The sequence below is a fragment of the Trichosurus vulpecula genome, chromosome 7 (assembly GCF_011100635.1).
Source record: "Trichosurus vulpecula isolate mTriVul1 chromosome 7, mTriVul1.pri, whole genome shotgun sequence".
Classification (NCBI taxonomy): Eukaryota; Metazoa; Chordata; class Mammalia; order Diprotodontia; family Phalangeridae; genus Trichosurus; species Trichosurus vulpecula.
This window is the reverse complement of record NC_050579.1, coordinates 183,398,047-183,421,983: the sequence shown is the minus strand read 5'-3', so window position 1 is coordinate 183,421,983 and position 23,937 is coordinate 183,398,047. Positions and strand designations below refer to the sequence as shown.

The window sequence follows — 23,937 nt, the reverse complement described above, 5'->3', positions numbered from 1 at the left end:
TACCCACAGAGCAATCCCACTAACACTGAATGTAACCAATGAAACTAATAAATCTTGGAGGTAGGCAGCAAAGAAGAAAAGGAAAGGAAGGGAAATGGAAAGCGTATAGAAAAATCTTTAAAAAAAAGGTTTATAAGAGAGAAAACAGTAGTGCCAAGAAATTATCTCTCATATCACCTATGTAATTTACGAAGCTGCGGCCATGAAACCTTACTGGGTTGTTTTTTTCCCCCTTAAACAAAATTACCTCATCCATTCCTGGTCCAGTTTCTTCTGCCTTACTGTCATCTTCATCTTCCTCCTCCTCCTCCTCCTCATCATCACCCCAGAGCCTTTCATCTAGTTTTTCGGCTTCCTCTCCATTGAGATCTCCCATCTGTTTATCCAGTTCTTCATTTTCATTATCAGATTTCTCATCATCCTCTTCTGAAAAGAGAGAGGCATTCAGCTTAATAAGACATATCCCAACACAGGGAAATGCAGACAGACAGACAGATCCTGTTCACATAAAAGCTAAAACTCCTCCATGGCAGATGAACAAGGATTTATGGGTGATGTCTACCTAACAGCCAACTAATTGGCTCCATTTACACAAAGCCTTAGACGAGGCCATTGGTATGGTAGAGAGAGTGAAATGAATCAGAAAACTTGGGTACTAGTCCTAACTCTGCCTGCTATTAGTTGGATAACTTTGTATAAAGCCTTCATCTCTCTAGTGCTCAACTTCCTTAATTTGTAAGATTGGTAAGTATTTGTATTAGATGATAACCTAAGTCTCTTTTAGCTGTAATGCCATAAGGCTATAATCTAAATAGTAACTTTCATTTCTCTAAGATTTGGATCCCTTTCCCACTCTCTGCCCCCAAGCTACCATTTTCTTTTTGCCCAATACTTAACCCCACTATAATTTGTACCACAATACACTGTTTTGCCATTGTAGTCCCCTTTCTGAACCGTGCATGGCTTCGGGCAAGCACAACTACAGCAGAGGCCCTTTGAAACCAAAGCCGCCCCCTTATAAGCAAGGGTATGAGGTCATGAGGAAAAGGAAGTGTCTTTGAAATCAACTAGAAATTTTTGCCTTTGTCAAGCAAGGGATACACATACTTGCACTAAAGGCTCTTAAACCAACTATAATTCAAACCATCTACTCATTATGAACTTGTTCTAAAAGATAAAATTACTAAGTTTCTTGGACTATACTTTATCTTTTTTCCCAAAATAAGATATATGATCCACATTAGCCAAAAATACCAAACCTCGTTTTTCCAGTTCTCCATCGTGCATTTTCCCATCAAAGTCCTCTGACATTTCAATGGCATTATCTTCTCCTTTAATATCAGGTTTTGATTCTGGGTCTTCTTTCTCTTTTTCTTGACCCTTTTGATGACTATCTTCTACCTATATTGAATAACACTGTCAAATACACTGATGACTAATTTAACATTATTTAATTTTGTTTCATCATTACTTGAAATTTAACTCTCAAATTCAACCACATAAAATACTTGTTTCTATCTGGGAAAAAAATCGGTCTAGACAATAATGAATATGATTAGAGTAAGGGTTGGGAAACTACTCCTTGAAGGACAAATCAGTCTGCTGCCAATTAGGCTGGTGAGCTAAAATGATTTTTACAAGTTTCAATATAATAAAATTTTATTTAAAAAATGAAAAATCTATTCTTAGCTCAAACCTCATAAAAATAGGAAAAGGTTACATTTTGGCCTATAAGCCACAGTTCACCAACTGCTGGACTAGAGTTTTTTTTTTCTTTTCTTTTTTTTGGAGGGCAGACGCGGGTGGAAAGGAACCTGTGATTTCAGCTCTTTAGGAAACCACATGTGTGGCTTACAGCCTTAGAAAGTTGCCTGGGGTATTCAGACGCTAAGTAGCTTACCCCTAATCAAATAACTAATAAGTAATAGAACTAAGATTAAACCTAGGTCTTCCTAATTTTGGCCTTGCATATAATCCAGTGTACCACACTGCCTCTCAGAACCTAGTCAGAGACTGCAAAAAAAGAATTTCAGTATCTTTGTAAACCTCTATGTCACTCTTGGTAAAAACACATACATAATTTGTATACTACTAAGTATCCACCAAACAGATACTTGTTTTATAAGTTAGGTTTAGTCCAAAGTATATGAAAACTTTTTTTCCACACTGAAGTTTTCATTCCAAGAAGGAAAACTCCAGAATATTAAAAAAAATGTTTCTTTAGCAAAGAGCTTTTAGTAACAAAAGGCTACATGCCACAGAGCACTTCTGTTCCCTGTTGGATGTAGCTTACAACAGAAAAGGTTATAACCCAACTTCCTTTAAATTGGCCAAGTTTTTCCATAATTTAAAGCATCAAGACCAAGAAAAAAAGGTCCTTAAAGGACCTCTAAAACCACAGAGATTAAGTTAAGCTAATACCAAAAAGCTCATTTGTTTTTCTTCAAATGGATGGATAGTAACCTGTGACGGAGTAATTAGATTCCCTGTGAGACTAGCAAAAAATATTTTTTTTCCTCCTAATTCTACCTATAGAAAGACAGAGAAGAAAAGTGGGCTCACCACATACCTGCTCTTCATTTTCTATTTGGTCACTCACATCCTTCAAGCCTTCACCCTCTCCAATTCCACCTCCTTCATAGTCATGGAATTCTGATGCTCCTTCTCCTGCAGACTCTTCCATCAATTCTTTGGGGAGGCAAAATCCCTTTCAAGAAACAGAGGTAGTAGTAAAGAGACTGAGCAATTATTTCCTTCCAGTAAAGAACCAGAAAAAAGGTCATTTATTTTCTCACTGTCACTGACTGCCTCCAAATTATTTATTTTACAGCCATTTCAGAACTTCTATGAAACTACTAAATCATAATCAACTTAAAAAACTAAAAAGGAATATCTGTGTGAAGTCTTCACTTAATGAAACTCTGCTGTCCATTAAAGATTTGTTATGTGGATTAATCAAATTAATTCCCACAGACACTTGGTAAGTCAACACTTTTGGCTCACTGAAGTAATTCTAAAGGGTGACACTTTCTCAAATAGTACCTGCTGATTCATAGCTCAAGTTTCACTTTACTTCCTTCAAACTGGCAAAGATTAATAATCAACAGTTATGGGAAGACACACACTAATAAAATCTTTGTGGACCTGTGATTTGCTCTAAACATTCTGGGAAACAATTTCAATTATGCTACCAAAATCCATAAAAAAGTTCTTATGCCCCCTGACCTGAGCCTGTATCTAAGCATATACTCTAAAAGAAGGCAGAGACAGAAAGGCAAGCCCTATATGTACCCAAATACTCACACAGCAGTTTTTGTGGTAGTAAAAATATAACTCCATGTTAGCTTCTCAAGTCCTACACCATCTAGTGACACACTAGCCTTCAGCCTTCTTGCACATTACTTCCTCTCTCCCACTCTGCGATCCAGACAAGTCGACCTCTCTGCATCGCACACAAAACACTCCATCTCCCATCTCCCATCTCCATGCAATTTTTCCTCAGCTCTGCCTCAGAGAATTCTTTTCTTACATTAAGACACAGCTAAAGCACCATCTTTTATTGGTAACCTTTCCTGATCTCAGCTGTTAGCACCCTCCCTACCTTGTACCTAAACACTTTGTATTTAGTTGTATTCATTCTCCACAAGCCTATGTAGGTCTTTGTTTCTTGTTAGAACATAAGCTCCTTGTGAGTAGGGTATTTATTTTGTTACATTTTTATCCTGAACATCTAGCAACAGACACTTGATAAATGCTTGTTGATTGATGGGCAAGAGGTACCCATATCGTGATGCATCCTTGGGTACCCATAACGTGATGCATCCTTCTGAGTATAGTGTATTTTGCCTCAATAACTCACCAAGAGAAGGAAAAAAATTTACCATTCAGATAATGGAGAAATACCTGACACAGTCATAGACCCAATACTTCTTTTTTTTTCTGTATATATTTTATTTAATATTTTAGTTTTCTTTTTTGTACTTATTTTTTGAGATTTTTTATTTTTAGTTTACAGCACTCAGTTCTACAATTTTGAGTTCCACATTTTCTTCCCCACCTCCCTCCCTAAGACAGCATGGAATCCCAAATATCTTCTACATATAACTTCACAATGAACTTATTTACACAATAGTCAAGTTGTAAAGAAGAATTATGACCAGTGGATTGAATCATGACTAAGAAGAAACAGAACCAAAAAAAACCCCAAAAACAAAAAGAGAAAAAAAAGGGGGGGGGAGGGGGAAGAGAGCAAATAGTTTGCCTGAATCTGCATTCAGACCCCATGGTTCTTTCTCTGGATACAGATAGCATCCTCCATCATGAGTCCTTTGGAGTTATCTTTGCACCTTGTGTTGCTGAGAAGAGCAAAGTCTATCAGGATTAGTCATCACAGAATCCACGTATCTGTGGTTGTGTATAATGTTCTCGCTCTGCTCCGCTCACTCAGCATTATGTCGTGTAGGTTTTCCCAGGTTGTTACGTAGTCCATATTATCCCCATTTCTTATAGCACAATAGTATTCCATTACCTTCATATACCACAGCTTGTTCAGCCATTCCCCAATTGATGGGCATCCCTTTGATTTCCAATTCTTGGCTACCACAAAAAGAGCCGCTATAAATATTTTTGTACATATGGGTCCCTTTCCCTCTTGTGTGATTTCTTTGGGATACAACCCTAGAAGTTGTATTGCTGGGTCAAAGGGTATGAACATTCCTATGGCCCTTTGGGCGTAGTTCCAAATTACTCTCCAAAATGGCTGGATCATCTCACAACTCCACCAGCAATGTAACAATGTTCCAATTTTCCCACATCCTCTCCAGCATTTATCTTTTTCCTGTTTTGTCATTTTAGCCAATTTGACAGGAGAGATGTTGTACCTAAGAGTTGTTTTGATTTGCATTTTCTCTAATCAGTAGTGATTTCGAGCATTTTTTCATATGCCTATAGACATCTTTAATTTCTTCCTCTGAAAACTGCCTGTTCATATCCTTTGACCATTTCTCGATTGGGAAATGACTTGTATTCCTACATATTTGACTCAGTTCCGTGTATATTTTAGAGATGAGGCCTATATCAGAGACACTAGTTGTAAAGATTTTCTCCCAATTTTCTGCTTCCCTCCTAATCTTTGTTGCATTGGCTTTTTTTATACAAAAGCTTTTCAATTTAACATGATCAAAATTATCCATTTTGCATTCTGTAATGCTCTCTGTCTCTTGTTGGGTCACGAATTCTTTCCTTTCCTATAAATGTGATAGGTAAACTTCCTTGCTCTCCCAAAATGCTTATTGTATCAGCCTTTATTCTTAAATCATGAACCCATTTTGACTTTATTTTGGCATATGGTGTAAAATGTTGGTCTATGCCCAGCTTCTGCCCCACCATTTTCTAATTTTCCCAGCGGTTTTTGTGAAATAGTGAATTCTTAGCCCAGAAGCTCGGTTGATCAAAGAGTAGATTGCTACAGTCATTGACTACTGCATCTTGTGTACCTATTCTATTCCATTGATCAACAACTCTGTTTCTTAGCCAGTACCAGGTAGTTTTGATGACTGCTGCTTTATAGTACAGTTTAATATCTGGTACGGCTAGACCACACTCCTTAGCGTTTTTTTATTAATACCCTAGATATTCTAGACCTCTTATTCTTCCAGATGAATTGTTATTATTTTATCCAGCTCTGTAAAATAATTTTTTGGTACTTTTGATTGGTATGGCACCGAATGGATAAATTTAGATAAAATTGTCATTTTTATTACATTAGCTCAGCCTAACCATGAACAACTGATATTTTTCCATTTATTTAGATCTGACTTTATTCGTGTGCAAAGTGTTTCATAATTATGTTCATATAGGCCCTGGGTTTGTCTTGGCAGATAGACTCCTAAATATTTTATCGTGTCTACAGTAACTTTGAATGGAATTTCTCTTTCTATCTCTTGCTGCTGGGCTTTGTTAGTAATGTATAGAAATGCTGAGGATTTATGTGGGTTTATTTTATATCCTGCAACTTTGCTAAAGTTGATTATTATTTCAAGTAGTTTTTTACTTGATTCTCTAAGTAAATCATCATATCATCTGCAAAAGTGATAATTTAGTTTCTTCTTTGCCTATTCTAATTCTTTCAATTTCTTTTTATTCTCTTATTGCTACAGCTAACATTTCTAGTACCAAATTGAATAGCAGGGGTGATAATGGACATCCTTGTTTCACCCCTGATCTTACTGGGAATGCATCTAGCTTATCCCCATTACAAATAATGCTTGTTGATGGTTTTAGGTAGATGCTATTTATAATTTTAAGGAAGGTTCCACTTATTCCTATGCCTTCTAGTGTTTTTAATAGGAATGGGTGTTGTATTTTGTCAAAGGCTTTTTCTGCATCTATTCAGATGATCATGTGGTTTCTGCTAGTTTTGTTGTTGATATGATCAATTATACTGATAGTTTTCCTAATATTGAACCAGCCTTGCATTCCTGGAATACATCCTACCTGGTCATAGTGTATTATTCTCTTGATAAGTTGCTGCAATCTTTTTGGTAATATTTTATTTAAAATTTTTGCATCAATATTCATTAGGGAAATTGGTCTATAATTTTCTTTCTCTGTTTTGACTCTTCCTGGTTTGGGTATTAGTACCATATTTGTGTCATAAAAAGAATTTGGTAGGACTCCTTCACCTGTTTACCCAAATAGTCTATAAAGTATAGGAATTAATTGTTCTTTAAATGTGTGATAAAATTCACATGTAAAACCACCTAGAGTTCATTGATGGCTTGCTCAATTTCTTTTTCTGCGATGGGGTTATTTAGAAATTTTACTTCCTCTTCTGTTAACCTGGCAATTTTTATTTTTGTAGATATTCATCCATATCCCTAAGGTTGTCAAATTTATGGGCATGTAATGGGCAAAACAATTCCTAATTATTGTTTTGATTTCCTCTTCAATAGAGGTGAATTCACCCTTTCATTTTTGATACTGGTAATTTGATTTTCTTCTTTTAATCAAACTGACCAAAGGTTTATCAATTTTATTAGTTTTTCATAAAACTAGCTCGTTGTTTTATTAATTCAATAGTTTTCTTGGTTTCAATTTTATTAATCTCTCCTTTGATTTTCAGTATTTCTAATTTGGTATTTAATTGGGGATTTTCAATTTGTTCTTTTTCTAGCTTTTTCAGTTGTATGCCCAATTCATTTATCTCCTTTTTCTCTATTTTATTTATATAAGCATTTAGAGATATAAAACTTCCCCTAAGAACTACTTTTGCTACATCCCATAAGTTTTGGTATGTTATCTCATTATTGTCATTCTCTTGAATGAAGTTATTAATTGTTTCTATGATTTGTTCTTTGGCCCACTCATTCTTTAGAATTAGACTATTTAGTTTCCAATTAATTTTTAGCTTATTTTTCCATGGTTCTTTATTACAAATAATTTTTACTGCATCATGCTCTGAAAAGGAAGCTTTGACTACTTCTGCCTTTCTGCACTGGATTGTGAGGTTTTTATGCCCTAGTACATGGTCAATTTTTGAGTATATGCCATGTACCTCTGAGGAAAGTACATTCCTTTTCATCCCCATTCAGTTATCTCCAGAGGTCTATCATATCTGCCTAACTTCTTTCTTATTTATTTTGAGGTTAGATTTATCAAGTTCAGGGAGGGGGAGATTGAGGTCTCCCATTATTATAGTTTTGCTATTTCTTCCTGTAACTCCCTTAATCTCTCCTCAAAGAATTTGTGTGCCATACCACTTGGTGCATATATGTTAAACAATGATAATGCTTCATTGTTTATGGTGCCTTTTAGCACTATATAGTGTCCTTCCTTACCTCTTTTAATTAAATCTATCTTTACTTTTGCTTTGTCTGAGATTAGGATTGCAACGCCCGCTTTTTTTTACTTTAGCTGAAGCACAATATATTTTACTCCAACCTTTTACCTTTACCCTGTGTGTATCCCCGTTTCAAATGTGTTTCTTGTAAACAGCATATTGTAGGATCATAGTTTTTAAATCATGCTGCTATGCACTTCCGTTTTATGGGAGAGTTCATGCCATTCACAGTTATGATTTCTATCTGTGTCTTTTTCTCCAACCTACTTCCCTATTTATGCTTTTATTTCTCCCTTTTCCCTTCCATTCCTCAACAAAGTTTTGCTTTTGACTATCACCTTCCTCAGTTTGCCCTCCCTTTTGATTCCCCCCCTTATCTTACTGTTTTCCACTTGCTACTTATTCCCTCCCTTCTGATCATTCCTCTCCCTTTTTTTCCCCCTTTCCCCTGCTACTGCCTGTAGGACAAGTTAGATTTCTATACTTATCAGGGTATGTTATTCCCTTCTTAAACCAGATCCGATGACAGTAAAGCTCAAATACTGCTCTTCTCCCTCCCTTCTTTCACTCTATAATGTGTTGTTGTGCCTCTTCACTTGATGTAATTTACCCTTTTCTACTACCTCCTTACCTCTTCTCCCTTTACATCTCTTAATGTTTTTTTATCCTCATATCAGTTATTTTATACAGACATCTGGTCTGTGTATATTCCTTCCAATTCTCATAATAACTGTACTATTCTCAAGATTGACATATACATATGTATAAACGTGTGTGTGTATATATATATATCTATATCTGTATCTATATATATAAAACATAAAAATAACATACATAAGATGATATAATGCTATATAAACATACAAATAATTTGCCCTTATTGATTAATAAGGTTTATGGGGGTTCCCCCCCCATTTACTTTTTTATGTCTCTCTTGAATTTTGTATTTGAAGATCAAATTTTCCACTGAGTTCTGGCCTTTTCATCAGGAAGGTCTGGAATTCCCTTATTTTATTGCATGTCCATCTCCTTGCCTGAAAAATTATGCTCAATTTTAGTCCCAGCTCCTCTGCCCTTCAGAATATCATATTCCAATTTCTCCTGTCATCTAATGTAGAAGCTGAAAGATCCTGCATGATCCTTACTAGATATTTGAATTGTTTCTTTTTAGCTGCTTGCAGTTTTCTCCTTGACTTTGTAATTCTGAAATTTGGCTATAATATTTCTTGGTGTTTTCAATTCAGGATTTCTCAGGGGGGTGATCGGTGGATTCTTTCCATGACTATTTTACCCTCTGATTCTAGGACCTCTAGGCAGTTATCTTTCTTTGAAGATACTTTCAAGGCTCTTTTTTTCATCATGGATTTCCGGTAGACCAATAATTCTTAAATTGTCTCTACTGGATCTATTTTCCAGGTCAGCTGTTTTTCCAGCTATTTCACATTTTCTTCTATTTTTTCATTGTTTACATTTTGACTACTTGATGCCTCATAGAGTCATTAGCTTCCACTTGCTCAATTCTAATTTTTAATGAGTTGCTGTCTTTATTTTGCTTTTGAGTCTGCTTTTCCAATTGGTTGATTTTACTTCTCAGGGTGTCATTTTCTCTATTTAGATTCTGGAATCTCCATAGCCATTTCGCCAATCTTGTTTTTTAAGGACTTGATTTCGTCAGTAGGGTTTTTTTTTCCTATTTTTTTCTTTTACCTCCCTAATTTCGTTTTTAAAATCCTCCTTTAGCCCTTCCAGTAATGCTTTTGGGGCTTGAGACCAGTTCACATTACCTTTTGAAGTATCACATGTGGGTATAATGTCAATGCTATCCTCTTCCAAATTGGTATTTTGATCATGCATCTCTCCATAAAAAGAATCAATGGTCCTCAGTTTTTTTGTGTTCGTCTTCATGTTGGTCAGCCTTTTCCTGGCTTTACCAGGAATTTCTGCTTTTGAGGCTCAGGGCTCTCTATCCAAGGTTTCTTATTCTGGGCATTGTGAGTCTAGTTATTGGCTTTGCATATTGTAGCCTTCAGTTTCCTGAGGTGTGGGGGAGGGGTCTGGCTGCCTGAAGTCTCCTCTTCCCCTGGGGCTGCTCTCCAGCACTGTTGCTCTTCAGCAATGGTCTCAGCTATTTTTTGTCTGTGCTGGTGTCTGCCACTTCCCCGGCTGTGCAAAGGTACATCTGGGCTCCTGGTGTTGACCCCTGCTGGCTCTGCCCCTCTGGGACTGAGGAACTCCCACTGCTCCGCCACTAAAGCCCCATTTCTGTCTCCTCCACTCCAGCGTTTTTTCAAGAGGAATTCTCTCGGTCACGGGGGAGGGATTAGAGCCCTTTACCTGGCCATTGTGTCTCCCGGGAAGTTCAAGATGATGCGTTTCAAACCTTTTCGGCTGCAAGCCTCAGGAGTTGATGTCTCACGGCTGGTGGCATTGTGCTGCTGCCTCTCGTCGCTTCCATCCTTTGTTGGGAGGCCTGGGGAATCCCACCGGTTTCAGGCGCCCAGCTTTCTCCCAGCCTGGGTGGCTGGCTGGTTTCTGCAGCTGCTTCCACTTTGGGGCTGTCTGGTGCAGCTCTGCACGCCAACCACTCTCCCAGCCTACAGATCTGTCCCGTCGACCTTTCCAACTCTCCTGGCTTGGAAATTTGCCCCACTCAGACTGCTAGCGGCTTCTAACTCTCTCAAGTCTGCTCAGATTCACTTTTTTATAAGGAATCTGACAGAGCTTGTGAGAGAGCTCCGGCAAGATGCTGTTTTCACGTGGCCATCTTCGGTCTGCCCCATATTCTAGTTTTCAACCTTGATTTCCACAAGATTTTGAGTTACAAATTTTCTCCCCATTTCTACCCCTCCCCCCCCCATTCCAAGATGGCATGTATTCTGATTGCCTCATTTCCCACTCACCTCTCTCTCTTTCATCCCATTCCTCCCCCCATCCCCTTTCCCCTTACTTTCTTGTAGGGGAGGATAGATTTCTATGCCCCATTCCCTATATATCTTGTTTCCCAGCTGCATGCCAAAAAAAAATAAAAATTCTCTCCCCTCTTCCCTTGGAAAGCAAGCAATTCAACATAGATCACTCATGTATCATAATGCAAAACACTTCCACAGTGCTCGTGTTGTAAAAGGCTAACTATATTTCCCTCCATCCTATCCTGTCCCCCTTTATTCAATTGTCTCCCTTGACCCTGTTCCTTTTCGAAAGTGTTTGCTTTTGATTACCTCCTCCTCCTATCTGCCCTCCCTTCCATCATCCCCGCCTTTTTTTAATCCCCTTCCCCTTAATTTCCCATGGAATAAAATACCCAATTGAGCGTGTATGCTATTCCCTCCTCAGGTTGAATCCAATGAGAGCCAAGATTCATTCCTTCTCCCTCACCTGCCCCCTCTTCCCTTCCAACAGAACTGCTTTTTCTTGCCACTTTTATGTGAGATAACTTGCCCCATTTTATCTCTCCCTTAATATATTCCTCTCACCCTTTAAATTTATTTCATTTTTTTAGATATCATCCCTTCATATTCAACTCATCCTGTGCCCCCTGTCTATATTCCCTTCAACTCCCCTAATACTGAGAAAGGTCTCATGCATTATACACATCATCTTTCCATGTAGGAATGTAAACAAAACAGTTCAACTTTAGTAAGTTCCTTATGATTTCTCCTTCTTGTTTACCTTTTCATGCTTCTCTTGATTCTTGTATTTGAAAATCAGATTTTCTATTCCACTCTGGTCTCTTCATTGAGAATGCTTGAAAGTCCTCTGTTTTACTGAAAATCCATATTTTGCCTTGGAGCATGATACTCAGTTTTGCTAGATAGGTGATTCTTGGTTTTAATCCTAGCTCCTTTGACCTCCAGAGTATCATATTCCAAGCCCTTCTAACCCTTAATGTAGAAGCTGCTAGATTTTGTGTTATTGATTGTGTTTCCACAATATTCAAATTGTTTCTTTTCTGGGTACTTGCAGTATTTTCTCCTTCACCTGGAAACTCTGGAATTGGGCAACAACATTCCTAGGAATTTTCTTTTTGGGATCTTTAGCAAGAGCTTATCGGTCAACTCTTTCAATTTCTATTTTACTCTCTAGTTCTAGAATATCAGGGAAGTTTTCTTTGATAGTTTCTTAAAAGATGATGTTTGTCCAAGACAAAATATGCACTTTCAATAAAATAGAGGACTTTCAAGCATTCTCAATGAAAAGACCAGAGCTGAATAGAAAATCTGAGACCTCAATATCATAGTAGCTAAAAGGAATATGCATACACACACACACACACACACACACACACACACACACACACACACACAAAGGGCACAGGGTGAGTTGAATATGAAGGGATGATAGCTAAAAAAATAAAATCAATTTAAGGGATAAGAGAGGAATATATTGATAGAGGGAGAAAGGGAGACATAGAATGGGGTAAATTATCTTGCATAAAAGTGGCAAGAAAAAGTGGTTCCGTAGAAAGGGAAGAGAGGGCAGGTGAGGGGGAATGAGTAAATCCTGCTCTCATGGGATTTGACCTGAGGAGAGAATACCATACACACTCAACTGGGTATCTTACCCCACAGGAAAGGAGGAGGAAGAAGATAAAAATGGGGGATGACAGAAGGGAGGGCAGACGGGGGGAGGAGGTAATCAAAAACAAACATTTTCGAAAAGGGACAGGGTCAAGGGAGAAAATTCAATAAAGAGGGATAGGTTACGAAGGAGCAAAACAGTTAATCTTTCACAACGTGAGTATTGTGGAAGGGTTTTACATAATGATACGCATGTGGCCTATGGTGAATTGCTTGCCTTTTTAGGGAGGGTGGGTGGGGAGGGAAGAGGGGAGAGAATTTGGAATGCAAAGTTTTAAAAACAGATGTTCAAAAACAACAACAACAAAAAAAAGTTTTTTCATGCAACTAGGAAATAAGATACACAGGCAATGGGGCACAGAAATTTATCTTGCCCTACAAGAGAAGAAGGGAAAGGGGGATGGGAGGGGAGTGGGGTGACAGAAGGGAGGGCTGACTGGGGAATGGGGCAACCAGAATATATGCCATCTTGGAGTGGGGGGAGGGTAGAAATGGGGAAAAAATTTGTAATTCAAACTTTTGTGAAAATCAATGCTGAAAACTAAATATATTAAATAAATTTTAAAAAAAAGATGATGTTTGGCTCTTTTTTTGATCATGGCTTTCAAATAGTCCAATAATTTTTAAATTATCTCCCCTGGATCTATTCTCCAGGTCAATAGTTTTTCCAATGAGATATTTCATATGGGCTCCCATTTTTTCATTCCTTTGGTTCAGTTTTATAATATCTTGATTTCTGATAAAGTCACTAGCTTCCTCTTGCTCCAATCTAATTTTTAAGGTAGAGTCCTTTAAGGTAGCATTTGGTTGAATTCTAAGTTTTTGTTTTCTTTTGAAATACACAGTCAACAAACAATATATACAGTGAGATCTTGGACTCTTGAAACCTTTCCATCACCTGTGTGACAGTAAAGATGGTGTCTGCTGTAACTTACCATATGTGAAAGCCTGCTTGTTCCCTTGTTATGTCTTCAACCATGTCCTTGATATAAACGCAAATTATTCTTATAAAAATTTTGAAGAGATGGGAAAAAAGGTGTACATACAATGCAAACCCTGCAAATGGACAATAAACTGGGCCTGGAATTAAATAAGAGGAGTCCAGTTGGACTTTTTAATAACTCTATTCTTCTTGCTGAAACAAAGGCCCATCTCTGTAACATTAGTACTCTTCTGCTGATACTATATGGCTGTGAATCATGGAATGCCACAATCTCCAAAGAGTTAAAGTTGTAGGCCACCTAAAGAGGTATTAGTAGTGGATATTAATAGACTACAAAATATTTCCAAATAAGAACTGTGCACCAAAAGCATAATGAAGGATATCACTAAGAATATATGTGACTAGCAGAGAAGGTGGTAGGTGGGCCAGTAGAAGGATTCAAAGAACAGATGGCCAGCCTAAGAGCTCCACTAGTATCCACTTAATCCTAAGAGGGCTAGAGGAAGGCCCTCACCATGTGAGCAGACTCTTCTTAAGGACTTATGGAAGGACACTGACAATAATCATACCGGATAAAGAAAGTGTGGATGGATTATGACGTGCACTAGAAGATACATTTACGTTTCAAAGTTAAGTCAGTACACAAGCAAAAAGCATTAATTCTAATGTGACCTCCAGATTCTAGGAGTGTACCTATCTATATATCAGTTCTAATGGCTTTAACATAATACACTCAAAAGAGAAAAGATTCTTGGGAAAGTCACTTGACTGAGTAAATGGCCTTCCAATTACTTTGTGGAAGTTTATCAAATTAAAAACTACTTCTAAATTTCAGTTTTTTGAAAATTTGGATATCTTTTGGCCTAAGTGGTCTCCAAATGGGGCTTACCTTCTGACCAAGTTCAGAGAAGACATGAGTGAGAACAGAGAGCAATTTCCCAGTGCTTCGGTGAGTTGCCAAGGACACTGTTAGGTGGAACAGGACAAGATCTGAATACCTGGAAAGCATGGGCATGAGGCGTACCAACAAGGAGCAGGCTTGATTGAAGAACTGTATGTTCAAACAAACAAACAAAAAGCAAACCTCTTCAGTGACAAGTGCCTTATCTGACAAAATGACAGCCGCGGCTTATGATTCCTGGCCTCAATTATCTGTATGAAGTTTGCTTGTCCAAGCATAGTCAATTTACTGAATTCTCCTCTGACAGAAAAGCTTGCATTTCACAAAGATAATGCAGAATTTTGTTTGTCCCAACATACACAACAAGCTCCCCAGTGAGGAAATCCACGTACCAAAGCTAATGAGATTTCTGCAACTTACAATCTTAGATAGCTGCCTGGGGCACTTGCCCAGGATCACACAATGTGTCAGTATGTGTCAAAGACAGGATTTGAATCTGGGTAGTACTAACTTTTAAGGACAGCCCTCTGTAAACTACTCCACACTGAATAAAACATAAAATTTTGCAAAACAAATCCAAGATTGTTACTGGGATCATGAACTTCTCATAGTTTAGACTACTGCAGAATGACTGATGTTTTCAGTTTTAACTATTATTAATTAAGATATCTTAGTATTATTAACTATTAGTTTAGTAATCAGTAATAATTAGCTATTATTATTAATAAAATAACTTAGTATATACTTGTTGAACATTAATATTTTAGTGTTTTGGGGGGTTTTTTGGTGCAGACCAGTGATTTCATCAGTATATCGAACTCCCAACAAGGAAAATCTTCCACCAATGTAGATTGGCCCCTATTCTGCAAGTTCTACTCTTAGAGTTCCCTGGGGCACTAGGAGGTTGCATAACTTACCCCTTAGTCAAATCAATCCCCCCCCCCCCCCCCACTCACACAATGGATGTCAAATATCACATGAATAAAACCCAACTGAAGATTGTCTGGCTTTCTGGTATTCAAAACTATACTTTCTTACCTTAAGTGTTCAGGCATCCACTTCCAAAGAGATTGAAGTATCCACATATCAAAATTAGTCAGTAACCTATCATATGCAGAATCAGGGCAATTTTTAGCTATGCCACCTTGAAGACTGCTAAAGGTAGTCAGACTGGAGAAGATGAAGTCAGACACTTTGTTCACCTGAACAGTCTAAATATATGACTTTATTTAAAGAGCCAACTTACCTTGTGCTTCTCTGTTGTGCAGTCTTCACCATAAGATTTCAGCCTCTCTAAGAGCTCAGAAATGGCTGAGATTATTTTTTGCACATGTAGAGAGTTCACATCAGCCCAGAAGTCATCTTCTAGGAGTTTTGTTAGATGTCCAGAATGTACTCTCTCCACTGAGTCTGTTGCTTCTTTGATGATCGCAGAGAAAAATACCATTAATGGCAGAAAGACATTCACATACCAAAACCCATTCTGTACAAAATCACATAAGAAATTAATGGGCATTAAACTAACAAGAATCAATGTGGTTTGAGATTTTTCATCAAAAAAAATTTTTAACATGTTTTCACCCAACATAAAACTAATCTTTGCCTCATATGAAACTTACCACTCTCCTCTTGTTGGGTTTCTTGCTCTTTGCCACTTTGTATCTTTTGATCATTTCTCTCTGCTAAACTCTGGGTGGCAAAGAGAATTGCCTGGATGGCAACCTCCATTTGTGCTGAGAAATCCTCCACGAATCCTTCATCCGATACATGGTTGCCTTGTGAAATAAAGGATAATCCATCATTCAACTTGGTGACCCAGGAAATCCTCATAAAAATCAATATACAGGATAGGGGCGGAGCCAAGATGGTAGCAGGAAAGCAGGCACTTGCTTAAGCCCCTTCCCCAGGTCCCTGTAAACACCAGAAAAATGGCTCTGAACAAATTCTAGGGCTGCAGAGCCCACGAAATAACAAAGGGAAGCAGGGCTCCAGCCCAGGACAGCCTGGATGGTTGCTGGGAAGGGTCTATAGCACGGAGCTGGGAGCAGAGCCCAGCGTGGGCTGCGCCAGGACCAACCAGATCGGGAATTTGGTGGAACAGGCGTAGCGCCCTGAATCAGTAAGCTGCGGCAGTTACCAGACTTCTCAACCCACAAACACCAAAGACAACAGAGAAGGTTAGTGGGAAAAGCTGCTGGGACAGAGTGAAAGGAGTTCACGGTTGGCTACTGCCCGGGGGTGGCGGAGTTGGTGCAGCTCTCAGGCTGCTTCCAGAGCTACAGATGCAGTTGCTTCCAGCCCCAGGCCCACTGGGTAGGAGGAATTAAGCAGCGGATTAGAGCAGGAGTGCAAAGCCTGCTTTGCCCTGCCTGGATCTGGGCCACAATCCTGGATGGCAGTTCTTGGGGGAGAAGGAACACTGGTGTGGCAGAGCTGGCTGTATAGAAATAGCTCTGAAAACAGCAGCACAGCCCCTCAAGCTTGGGACAAAGTTCTCTCTACTCTACAAGCAGTCACACCCTGACGAAAAACTCAAAGGTCAAGTAGCTGGCTGGGAACACGAACAGGCAGCGAAAACAGACCCGGATTCAGACTGACTCAGACTTTGGAATCTTTCTTTGGTGACAAAGAAGACCAAAACATACAGCCAGAAGAAGTCAACAAAGTCAAAGAGACTACACCAAAAGCCTTCTTAGGGAGGGTGGGTGGGGAGGGAAGAGGGGAGAGAATTTTGAACTCAAAGTTTTAAAAGCAGATGTTCAAAAAAAAAAGGTTATTTTTGCATGCAACTGGGAAATAAGATATATAGGCAACACAGCACAGAAATCGATCTTGTCCTACAAGAAAGTAAGGGAAAAGGGGATGGGGAGGAGTGGTGTGATAGAAAGAAGGGCTGACTGGAGAACGGGGCAATCAGAATATATGCCATCTTGGGAGTGGGAGGGAGGGTAGAAATGGGGAGAAAATTTGTAATTCAAAATCTTGTGGAAATCAATGCTGAAAACTGAAAATATTAAATACATATTAAAAAAAATAAATCAATATAGAGAAACTCTTCTGAAGGGGCAGGAATGCCATGAGGAGAATATGTACAGAGGTGAGATGCTTGGGAAACAACACATCACCTTGGCCCACATTTTTGCACTAAGCCTTTCAGTCTAAAAAGGCAAGATTCTCCTAACAGACTCCTGAAGTCCTGTCATTTCACACTATCATGACTTACACGCTCATTGTCAAGAACACTACCTCACAAAAATTAGCAGGCAGTGTGTTCTAGGAGACAGGCAGGGGAAGTTGAGGAGCAAGGCCACAAAGCCTTTACAAATTTTGTCCTGGTTACTTTAAACGCCTTTCCTTCCAAATTACAGTTTTTCTTCGGATTCAATCTAAATTTTAATTAACATTAATCTAGAGTTGAAGGAACACTTGTAGAGCAAAAGTTAGTGAATCTTTACTGCTTTAGGTTTCCCACTCTTGCCCCCTAAATCTCAAAAGTCAAGCAGAAAAATTGTCCTTTTCACCTTGTTTGGATGAAGTAAGGAGATGTGTCTTCCAGGCAGTGAAGTCAGCCATGGCTTTATCGATTTCTCTTCTAATATATTCCAGACTCCTGACTAATGAGATTTGCTGCGCAGTTTGCTCAGCCTCTGTCCCTGGAACAACGAACAAGGACTCTAGGCCCTGCAACTGAGCTGAGACTTTGGACATGCAACTCAACCCAGCACAGCACACTTCAAAATGTTTCCTGCAACAATACAGAAACGTCACAAAAGTTGAAAGGGACACAAGAGAACACAAGCCTTCCCCAAACACACACACCAGATAAAGCCCATTTTAGTTAATATTTTGTGGATAGACACATGCTATTTAATGCATGTCCTTTTATAACTCATGCCTTACAATTAATCCAGCAGCCCAACTGAATGGGTTCAAAGCAAAGCTGTTGCATACTTGTAAATCCCAGTTCTTTTCCCATGACAGCTTTCAATTTGTATAGTGAGTAATGGCAATATAGCCCCATCCACTCACCAAGAATGAAAGAGAGTTTCACAAGCCTGCTGCCTGATTTTGTCCACTTCAGCTTTCACAGTTTTAATGGCTGCTAGCATCTCCGTCACTCTTGCCACTGACTGCTGCCACAACTGCTCTGATTTCCGCATTCGACAGCCAGGGGGCAGGTAATCTCCAGACAAAGGAGACGGGTATCTCAGCCCTGTTGGGATCGTGTCAGACACTGCCCCAGAAGCCTCTCCCACAGTGGGTTTGGTTACTTCTGAAGTGAAGGTTTTCTCAGAATGGGAAGTAGAAAGTCCATCTCCCATGCTCTTGTCATCCACACTACTTAGAGGCTGCTCCTCTGGACAGCACTGCAGAAACCATGAAAGCTGCTCCAGCACTATCATGCTCTGCATGGACAGGTGCTGTAGTTTTTCCATCCACTGCTGAACACCATCTTGAGGTGGGAAAGCCACATGATAGCCATGAGACCCAGGCAGTCTAGAATGAATCTCCTGCACACAACTGAGGAGGTTCCTAATGGAAAGAAACCCGTCAAAGGAACATATTAAAAAGGTTCTTCAAACTTCAATTTAACAAATGTTTATTAATGCAGACTAAGTGTATAGCTCATTTTGCAAAAGGATGGACTTACCTGATCTGGGATGAAGGCTCTTCCATTTGATGAGAGTGTTAAATGGCTCATGGGAGTCTGACAACATAAGCTAGAATCCTAAACATGAGCTTTCAAAACTAAATGCCTGCTCCCTTGCTACTACAACCCTCCTACATACTAGAGGCTGTTGCTCTTTGAGAATAGTATCTAGAGTTCTGTTCTTATGAAATGAAAAAAAAAACAAAAAGGATTCTAAGAACTCTAATTAAAATAAGTACTTAGAGTATTCTGCTAAAGTAAACATAATGGATGATGAGGGGTTGTGGCTGAATCAAAATAATTACTCTACACCAAGGGTAACCTCAGAGCCAAGAACACACACAATTTATTGTAACCTTCCCTAAAATTGCAAGCACCTGTGACTGCTAAGAACCTTGAAGTTAAAGAGAAGCCAATTGATACTTGTTATCACAAAGGTACAGGCTTGCTTTAAACTCTGGCTCTGACACCAGGGATGTAAACGTGGCCAAGTCACCTAACATCCCTGTTACTCAACTTCTCCCTTTGTTAGATGGGGGCAATAAAACTTACTACTACACCAGGCTGTTGTGGGGAAAATACTTTTAAAACCTGAAGGATCTATGTAAATGTGAATTATTTTTGTTACTGTTACCAATAATAAACAAAAATAGGCTCAATAAGCCTGACTAGAATATAGTTTGGTGTTGTCTATCCTAAGACTATAAAACTATGGTATTACTGTCATAACATTTAGCAAAGAAAAGGACTCAATATAACTCACTTACGTTGCCATTTCACACTCCCCTCAGAACAGCTCTAAGCATGCCTCCTTCTACTTAAAGTCTCTAACATAGCTACAAACTTTTCACAAGGGAATACAGAATATTCACTTAAAGCAAGCATAATCACTTAACCGGAACATAATACCTAATCTTCACCTTCCCCAGACTTAAGGGTCAAGCCTTTATTTAGGAAAGGTTCATTTCTGTTATCATCCCTCACAAATCTGAGTAGCTTTAATCTGTGGCTTAAATACACAGCTCCTTCCCATTCAGTCTAAAAAGGCAAACAGAACACCATCCCCATCCAAGCTGGGCAATCTGTACCTGAGAATAATCCACTGTTCTGTCAGGGCAGTCAGTGAGCTCCTCTGGTGGATAAGTGTCTTCATGAGGTGTGCTGAGAATCCTTTACATCGGTCAATGATACTCACTCCAATCTCCTGCAAAGGGGAGGTGGAAAGTGGGACAGGACATAGGAAGAGAATATTAATAGCGAAGCTCTTACCCTGGAACCCCTTTACCATGCTAGTCTCCTACAAGATCTGACAATTAGGGATGGGAAATGTCAGGCCAGGTTTTCTGAACCAAGGAACATGTTGTAGTGCATATAGTTTGACTTGTAGATGATGAGATTTAGAGCTGGAAAGGATTTTAAAGATTACTTCATTCAACACTCATTTTAAAGATGAAGAAACTGAGGCCCGAAGAGAATGACTGACATAAATCCAAGGTTATCCACATAGCAAGTTACGGAGATGAAAACTGAACCCCAGTCTTCTCTCTGCCTCCAAATCCAAAGCCCTTTCTGCTGCATCACACTACTTCCATGTGAAATAATGAATTCTACTGACACACTGTACTGGTTGACACAGAGGCCATTTTTGTCCTTTCTCGCGCAAGACATTCCCATTGCCTATCTTTATGCTTTTGGAACTGGCTTTTCTTCATGCTTGGAATACACATCTCTTCATTTCAACCTCTTGGAATCCCTTTTTCCTTCAAAACTCAGTTCAAGTACCATCATCAATATGAAATCTTTCCTCATCCCCCTAGCTGCTTGTGCCTTTCCTCTAAAATGGCCTTGTATTTACTTAGCATATACAGACCATTCTGGCTTTCAGTAAATTTGCTGGTAAATAAATAACAAGACCCCATGCTAGCCCCAGTTCCAGGCACTAAAGCCACTCTGGCTGCAGGGGCCCCAGGCACTGAAGCCCTGAAGAGCCACAGAGGGAGCAGGGTCACAACTCAAGAGGAGAGAGGAGGAGGTCTGTGAACAATCTACTTATTTAACGTTAAGCTAGAGCTTATTTCTATATGGACACATCTTCTCTGAGAACCTGTAAACGAGGGTGGGGACTACGATATTCTTGTCTCTGTAATCCACATACTGGGCCCTTAATCAATGAGTACTGACTGACTGCTGATTGCATCAACAGCCTCGCACAAATGCTGAAAAGTGTGCAAAGCACTTTGCAAACCAAAACCTATGTAAAGGTCAAGTCTACCGTTAGAATATTAAAGAATGGATTTGTCTCCCCTGATACCATGTAAACTCCCTAAGGGCAAGGACTGCCCTTCTCTGCCTTTGTATTCCCTAGACTCTGGTACAGCACAGGCCCCAGCAGCCAGCAGGTGTCTCTGATGCTGCTTCACCCAGATCTGGTTTGTACAAAGCATGCATGTCTCACGTACACTTATACACATAAAAAAAAAAAAAATCACACTCTTAATAAAAGGACGATGAACAATCTTACTCTTAATAAATAAAAGGATGAGCAAAGTGATAAAAACATGAGCAATGAATAAAATACTGACTTAAATGGAAAGAACTCTGAAAACAAATTTTTCATCAAAGACATTAGTTAATATGGTAATTTTAGTCATTTTTGCATGCACATATGTACACTTCCATCCCTCCATTTCAAAGACAGCTAACTTTGAGGCGGCCTATACCCAACCCAATATCGTAAATGAGCTGAAGTTTAAAACAGTTCTGACATCAATAGGAGGCACAGGAGGATTTTCTGTAAGCTTACTGATAGCTTGACAGACTAGATAGATTGATGGATTATGGCTGCCTCCACTTTCAGTACAGGATTAGAAAGCTTTTTTTTTTTTTTTGCTTTTTGGCAGGGCAGTTGGGGTTAAGTGACTTGCCCAAGGTCACACAGCTAGTACATGTGTCAAGTGTCTGAGGCCGGATTTGAACTCAGGTCCTCCTGACTCCAGGGCCGGTGCTCTACTGACTGCGCCACCTAGCTGCCCTGATTAGAAAGCTTTTAAAAATAAATTTCACAGAAATGATATACCTAAATTGTTACTTACTGAAAAACATCTTTGTAGGTCTACCTCTGGGAGGCTGAAACAATAAGAAAACTTGTACTTTTCACTCTAGCTACTAATTTTCCTATTTTACCTTTGAAGGTGCCAAAAAAGCTGCTTGAAGTCTTAAGTGACGAGCAAGTGACCGATAAAAATATTTCTGACACCCATCCCAGGAGGAAGAGATTTCTGCGAGCAGCCTGGAAAAGAGGAGGTACAGTTTATATACCCCCAGGTCTTGGGGTAGGTAAAGTAAACAAAAAGTCCAGTTATGCCTAACAGCCAACTGTCTGAATTCATTTGCTCACTGTCAATAAATAAGCACCTACTGTGTGCTCGGCATTTTGTATGACACAATCGTGGAAACCAAAGTAGAAGTCACAGTAGCTGCCCTGGATGAGCTCACTATCTCGTTCTCCGAGTTCAAAGGTTAACAAATGTCAAAACCTGACTCTAAAATAAAGAACGAAGTTTAACGCTACATAGATGGTTTGCACTATAAAACAAAGGCATCTTAAGAGATAAGTAGTTCTACAAAGGTACTTGGGGTTTTGAAGATTTTTGTGTATACAAAATCTGAAAGAAATACAGAACCAGTAGAGGAGGGAAGAGGACAGTGGGGGTGGGAAGAATCCCTGAGAAAACAACTTGACCATTTGTACAGAGTCCATGTGCAGGTATCATTTATAGTTAAATTCTACCCAAAGCACAAACCTTGCATCTGATTCCTGCATATTGCCAACGATAGACAGTGCACTACGAAGATCTAATGGGTGCAGGTGAAGGATATTCTGAGGGTCTTTGGAACGAGCCCAAGTAAGACCTTTGCGATAGGACAAGCCTTAGAAAAGAAAGTTTTATTATGAGTTTAGGGAAATAAAAATCATCAAACATCTTTAATCTAGTTCCCTAGCAGTTCATGCTTCAGCACTATTTTAAGTAAAAGGAAACTACAGAGCTGGCCACAGAAAATGGAATTTGAGTACAAGAATCCAACAATATTACTGTTTAATGATGCACAGACAATAATCATGTCATTACACACCCCATCCCCTTGAATTATTCTTATCTTTGTCTGGGAGAAGTACGAAGAGTTGGGGATGGGGGTATGGGACAGGGGGGAGCACAGTGTTTATAGACCTGTTATTTCATTGGTAAAGGGATTTTTTTTGATGAGGAAGCTATCTCTACCAATGCAGATCAGCAACTGCTCTGCAATTTATAGTCCTGGACCTGAGGCAGAGAGATCATGACTTGCCCAGAGTTACCTAGATAATACTATATCTAAGAGTCAAGACCCTAACCTAATCCTTCCAAGGCCAGTCCTCTATCCACTACACCACACTTCCTTGTTCAGGTGTGTGTGTGTATCTATGCATGTATATATGCGTACACGCATGCGCGCGCACACACACACATTTTTTATACACATACTCAGGAAATACAATTCATGCTGTTCCATTTACAATCTAACAAAAAAGATTAAATGTATTAGAGAAATACATTTTCCTCTTAATGAAGACTCACCAACTTTCATGAGATACTTGAAGAGCTCTGATAAAGCCCGCTGTTTCTGCAAAAGAATGTGTTTTACTTCTGATTTCTGTTTTTCTTTATCTGTGTTTGGTTCCACAGTTAAGCTTTGTAGTTCACATACAGAGGAAATGACATCACCTATAGAAAGAGAAAGCAGAGAAAGAAAATCATACACCTAAAAGCTTAAGCTTGTTTGAGCTAAGAAGAGGAGAATGCTTAAAAGAGCAACAAAGAAGCAGCTTCTATTTGTATGAATTAACATGCAGAGAAGTAAGAAGAACCAAGAGAACAATGTACTTGGAAAGACTATGAGAACAACTCTAGATCACTTTTGACTGGAGGGTTGATCATAAGGCATCCTTCCCTCCTCTCAAGAAAGAGGCAGTGGACTACAGGTATG

The 23,937-nt window shown here is 39.1% G+C and overlaps 1 protein-coding gene across 1 annotated transcript in view; it reads right to left on the bottom strand.

Moving 5' to 3' along the window:
- Positions 1–23,937, bottom strand: part of MDN1 (midasin AAA ATPase 1) — a 190,499-nt gene that overhangs the window by 21,774 nt on the left and 144,788 nt on the right. The window contains exons 75-86 of the mRNA XM_036767059.1: positions 23,529–23,675; positions 22,716–22,842; positions 22,096–22,201; positions 20,001–20,116; positions 18,291–18,794; positions 17,783–18,006; positions 15,881–16,036; positions 15,508–15,680; positions 14,250–14,411; positions 2,570–2,707; positions 1,260–1,401; positions 248–426 (exon numbers count right to left, since the gene is read on the bottom strand). Of these exons, the coding sequence (XP_036622954.1) occupies positions 248–426; positions 1,260–1,401; positions 2,570–2,707; positions 14,250–14,411; positions 15,508–15,680; positions 15,881–16,036; positions 17,783–18,006; positions 18,291–18,794; positions 20,001–20,116; positions 22,096–22,201; positions 22,716–22,842; positions 23,529–23,675 (2,174 nt within the window). The remainder of the gene's footprint in view (positions 1–247; positions 427–1,259; positions 1,402–2,569; positions 2,708–14,249; positions 14,412–15,507; positions 15,681–15,880; positions 16,037–17,782; positions 18,007–18,290; positions 18,795–20,000; positions 20,117–22,095; positions 22,202–22,715; positions 22,843–23,528; positions 23,676–23,937) is intronic.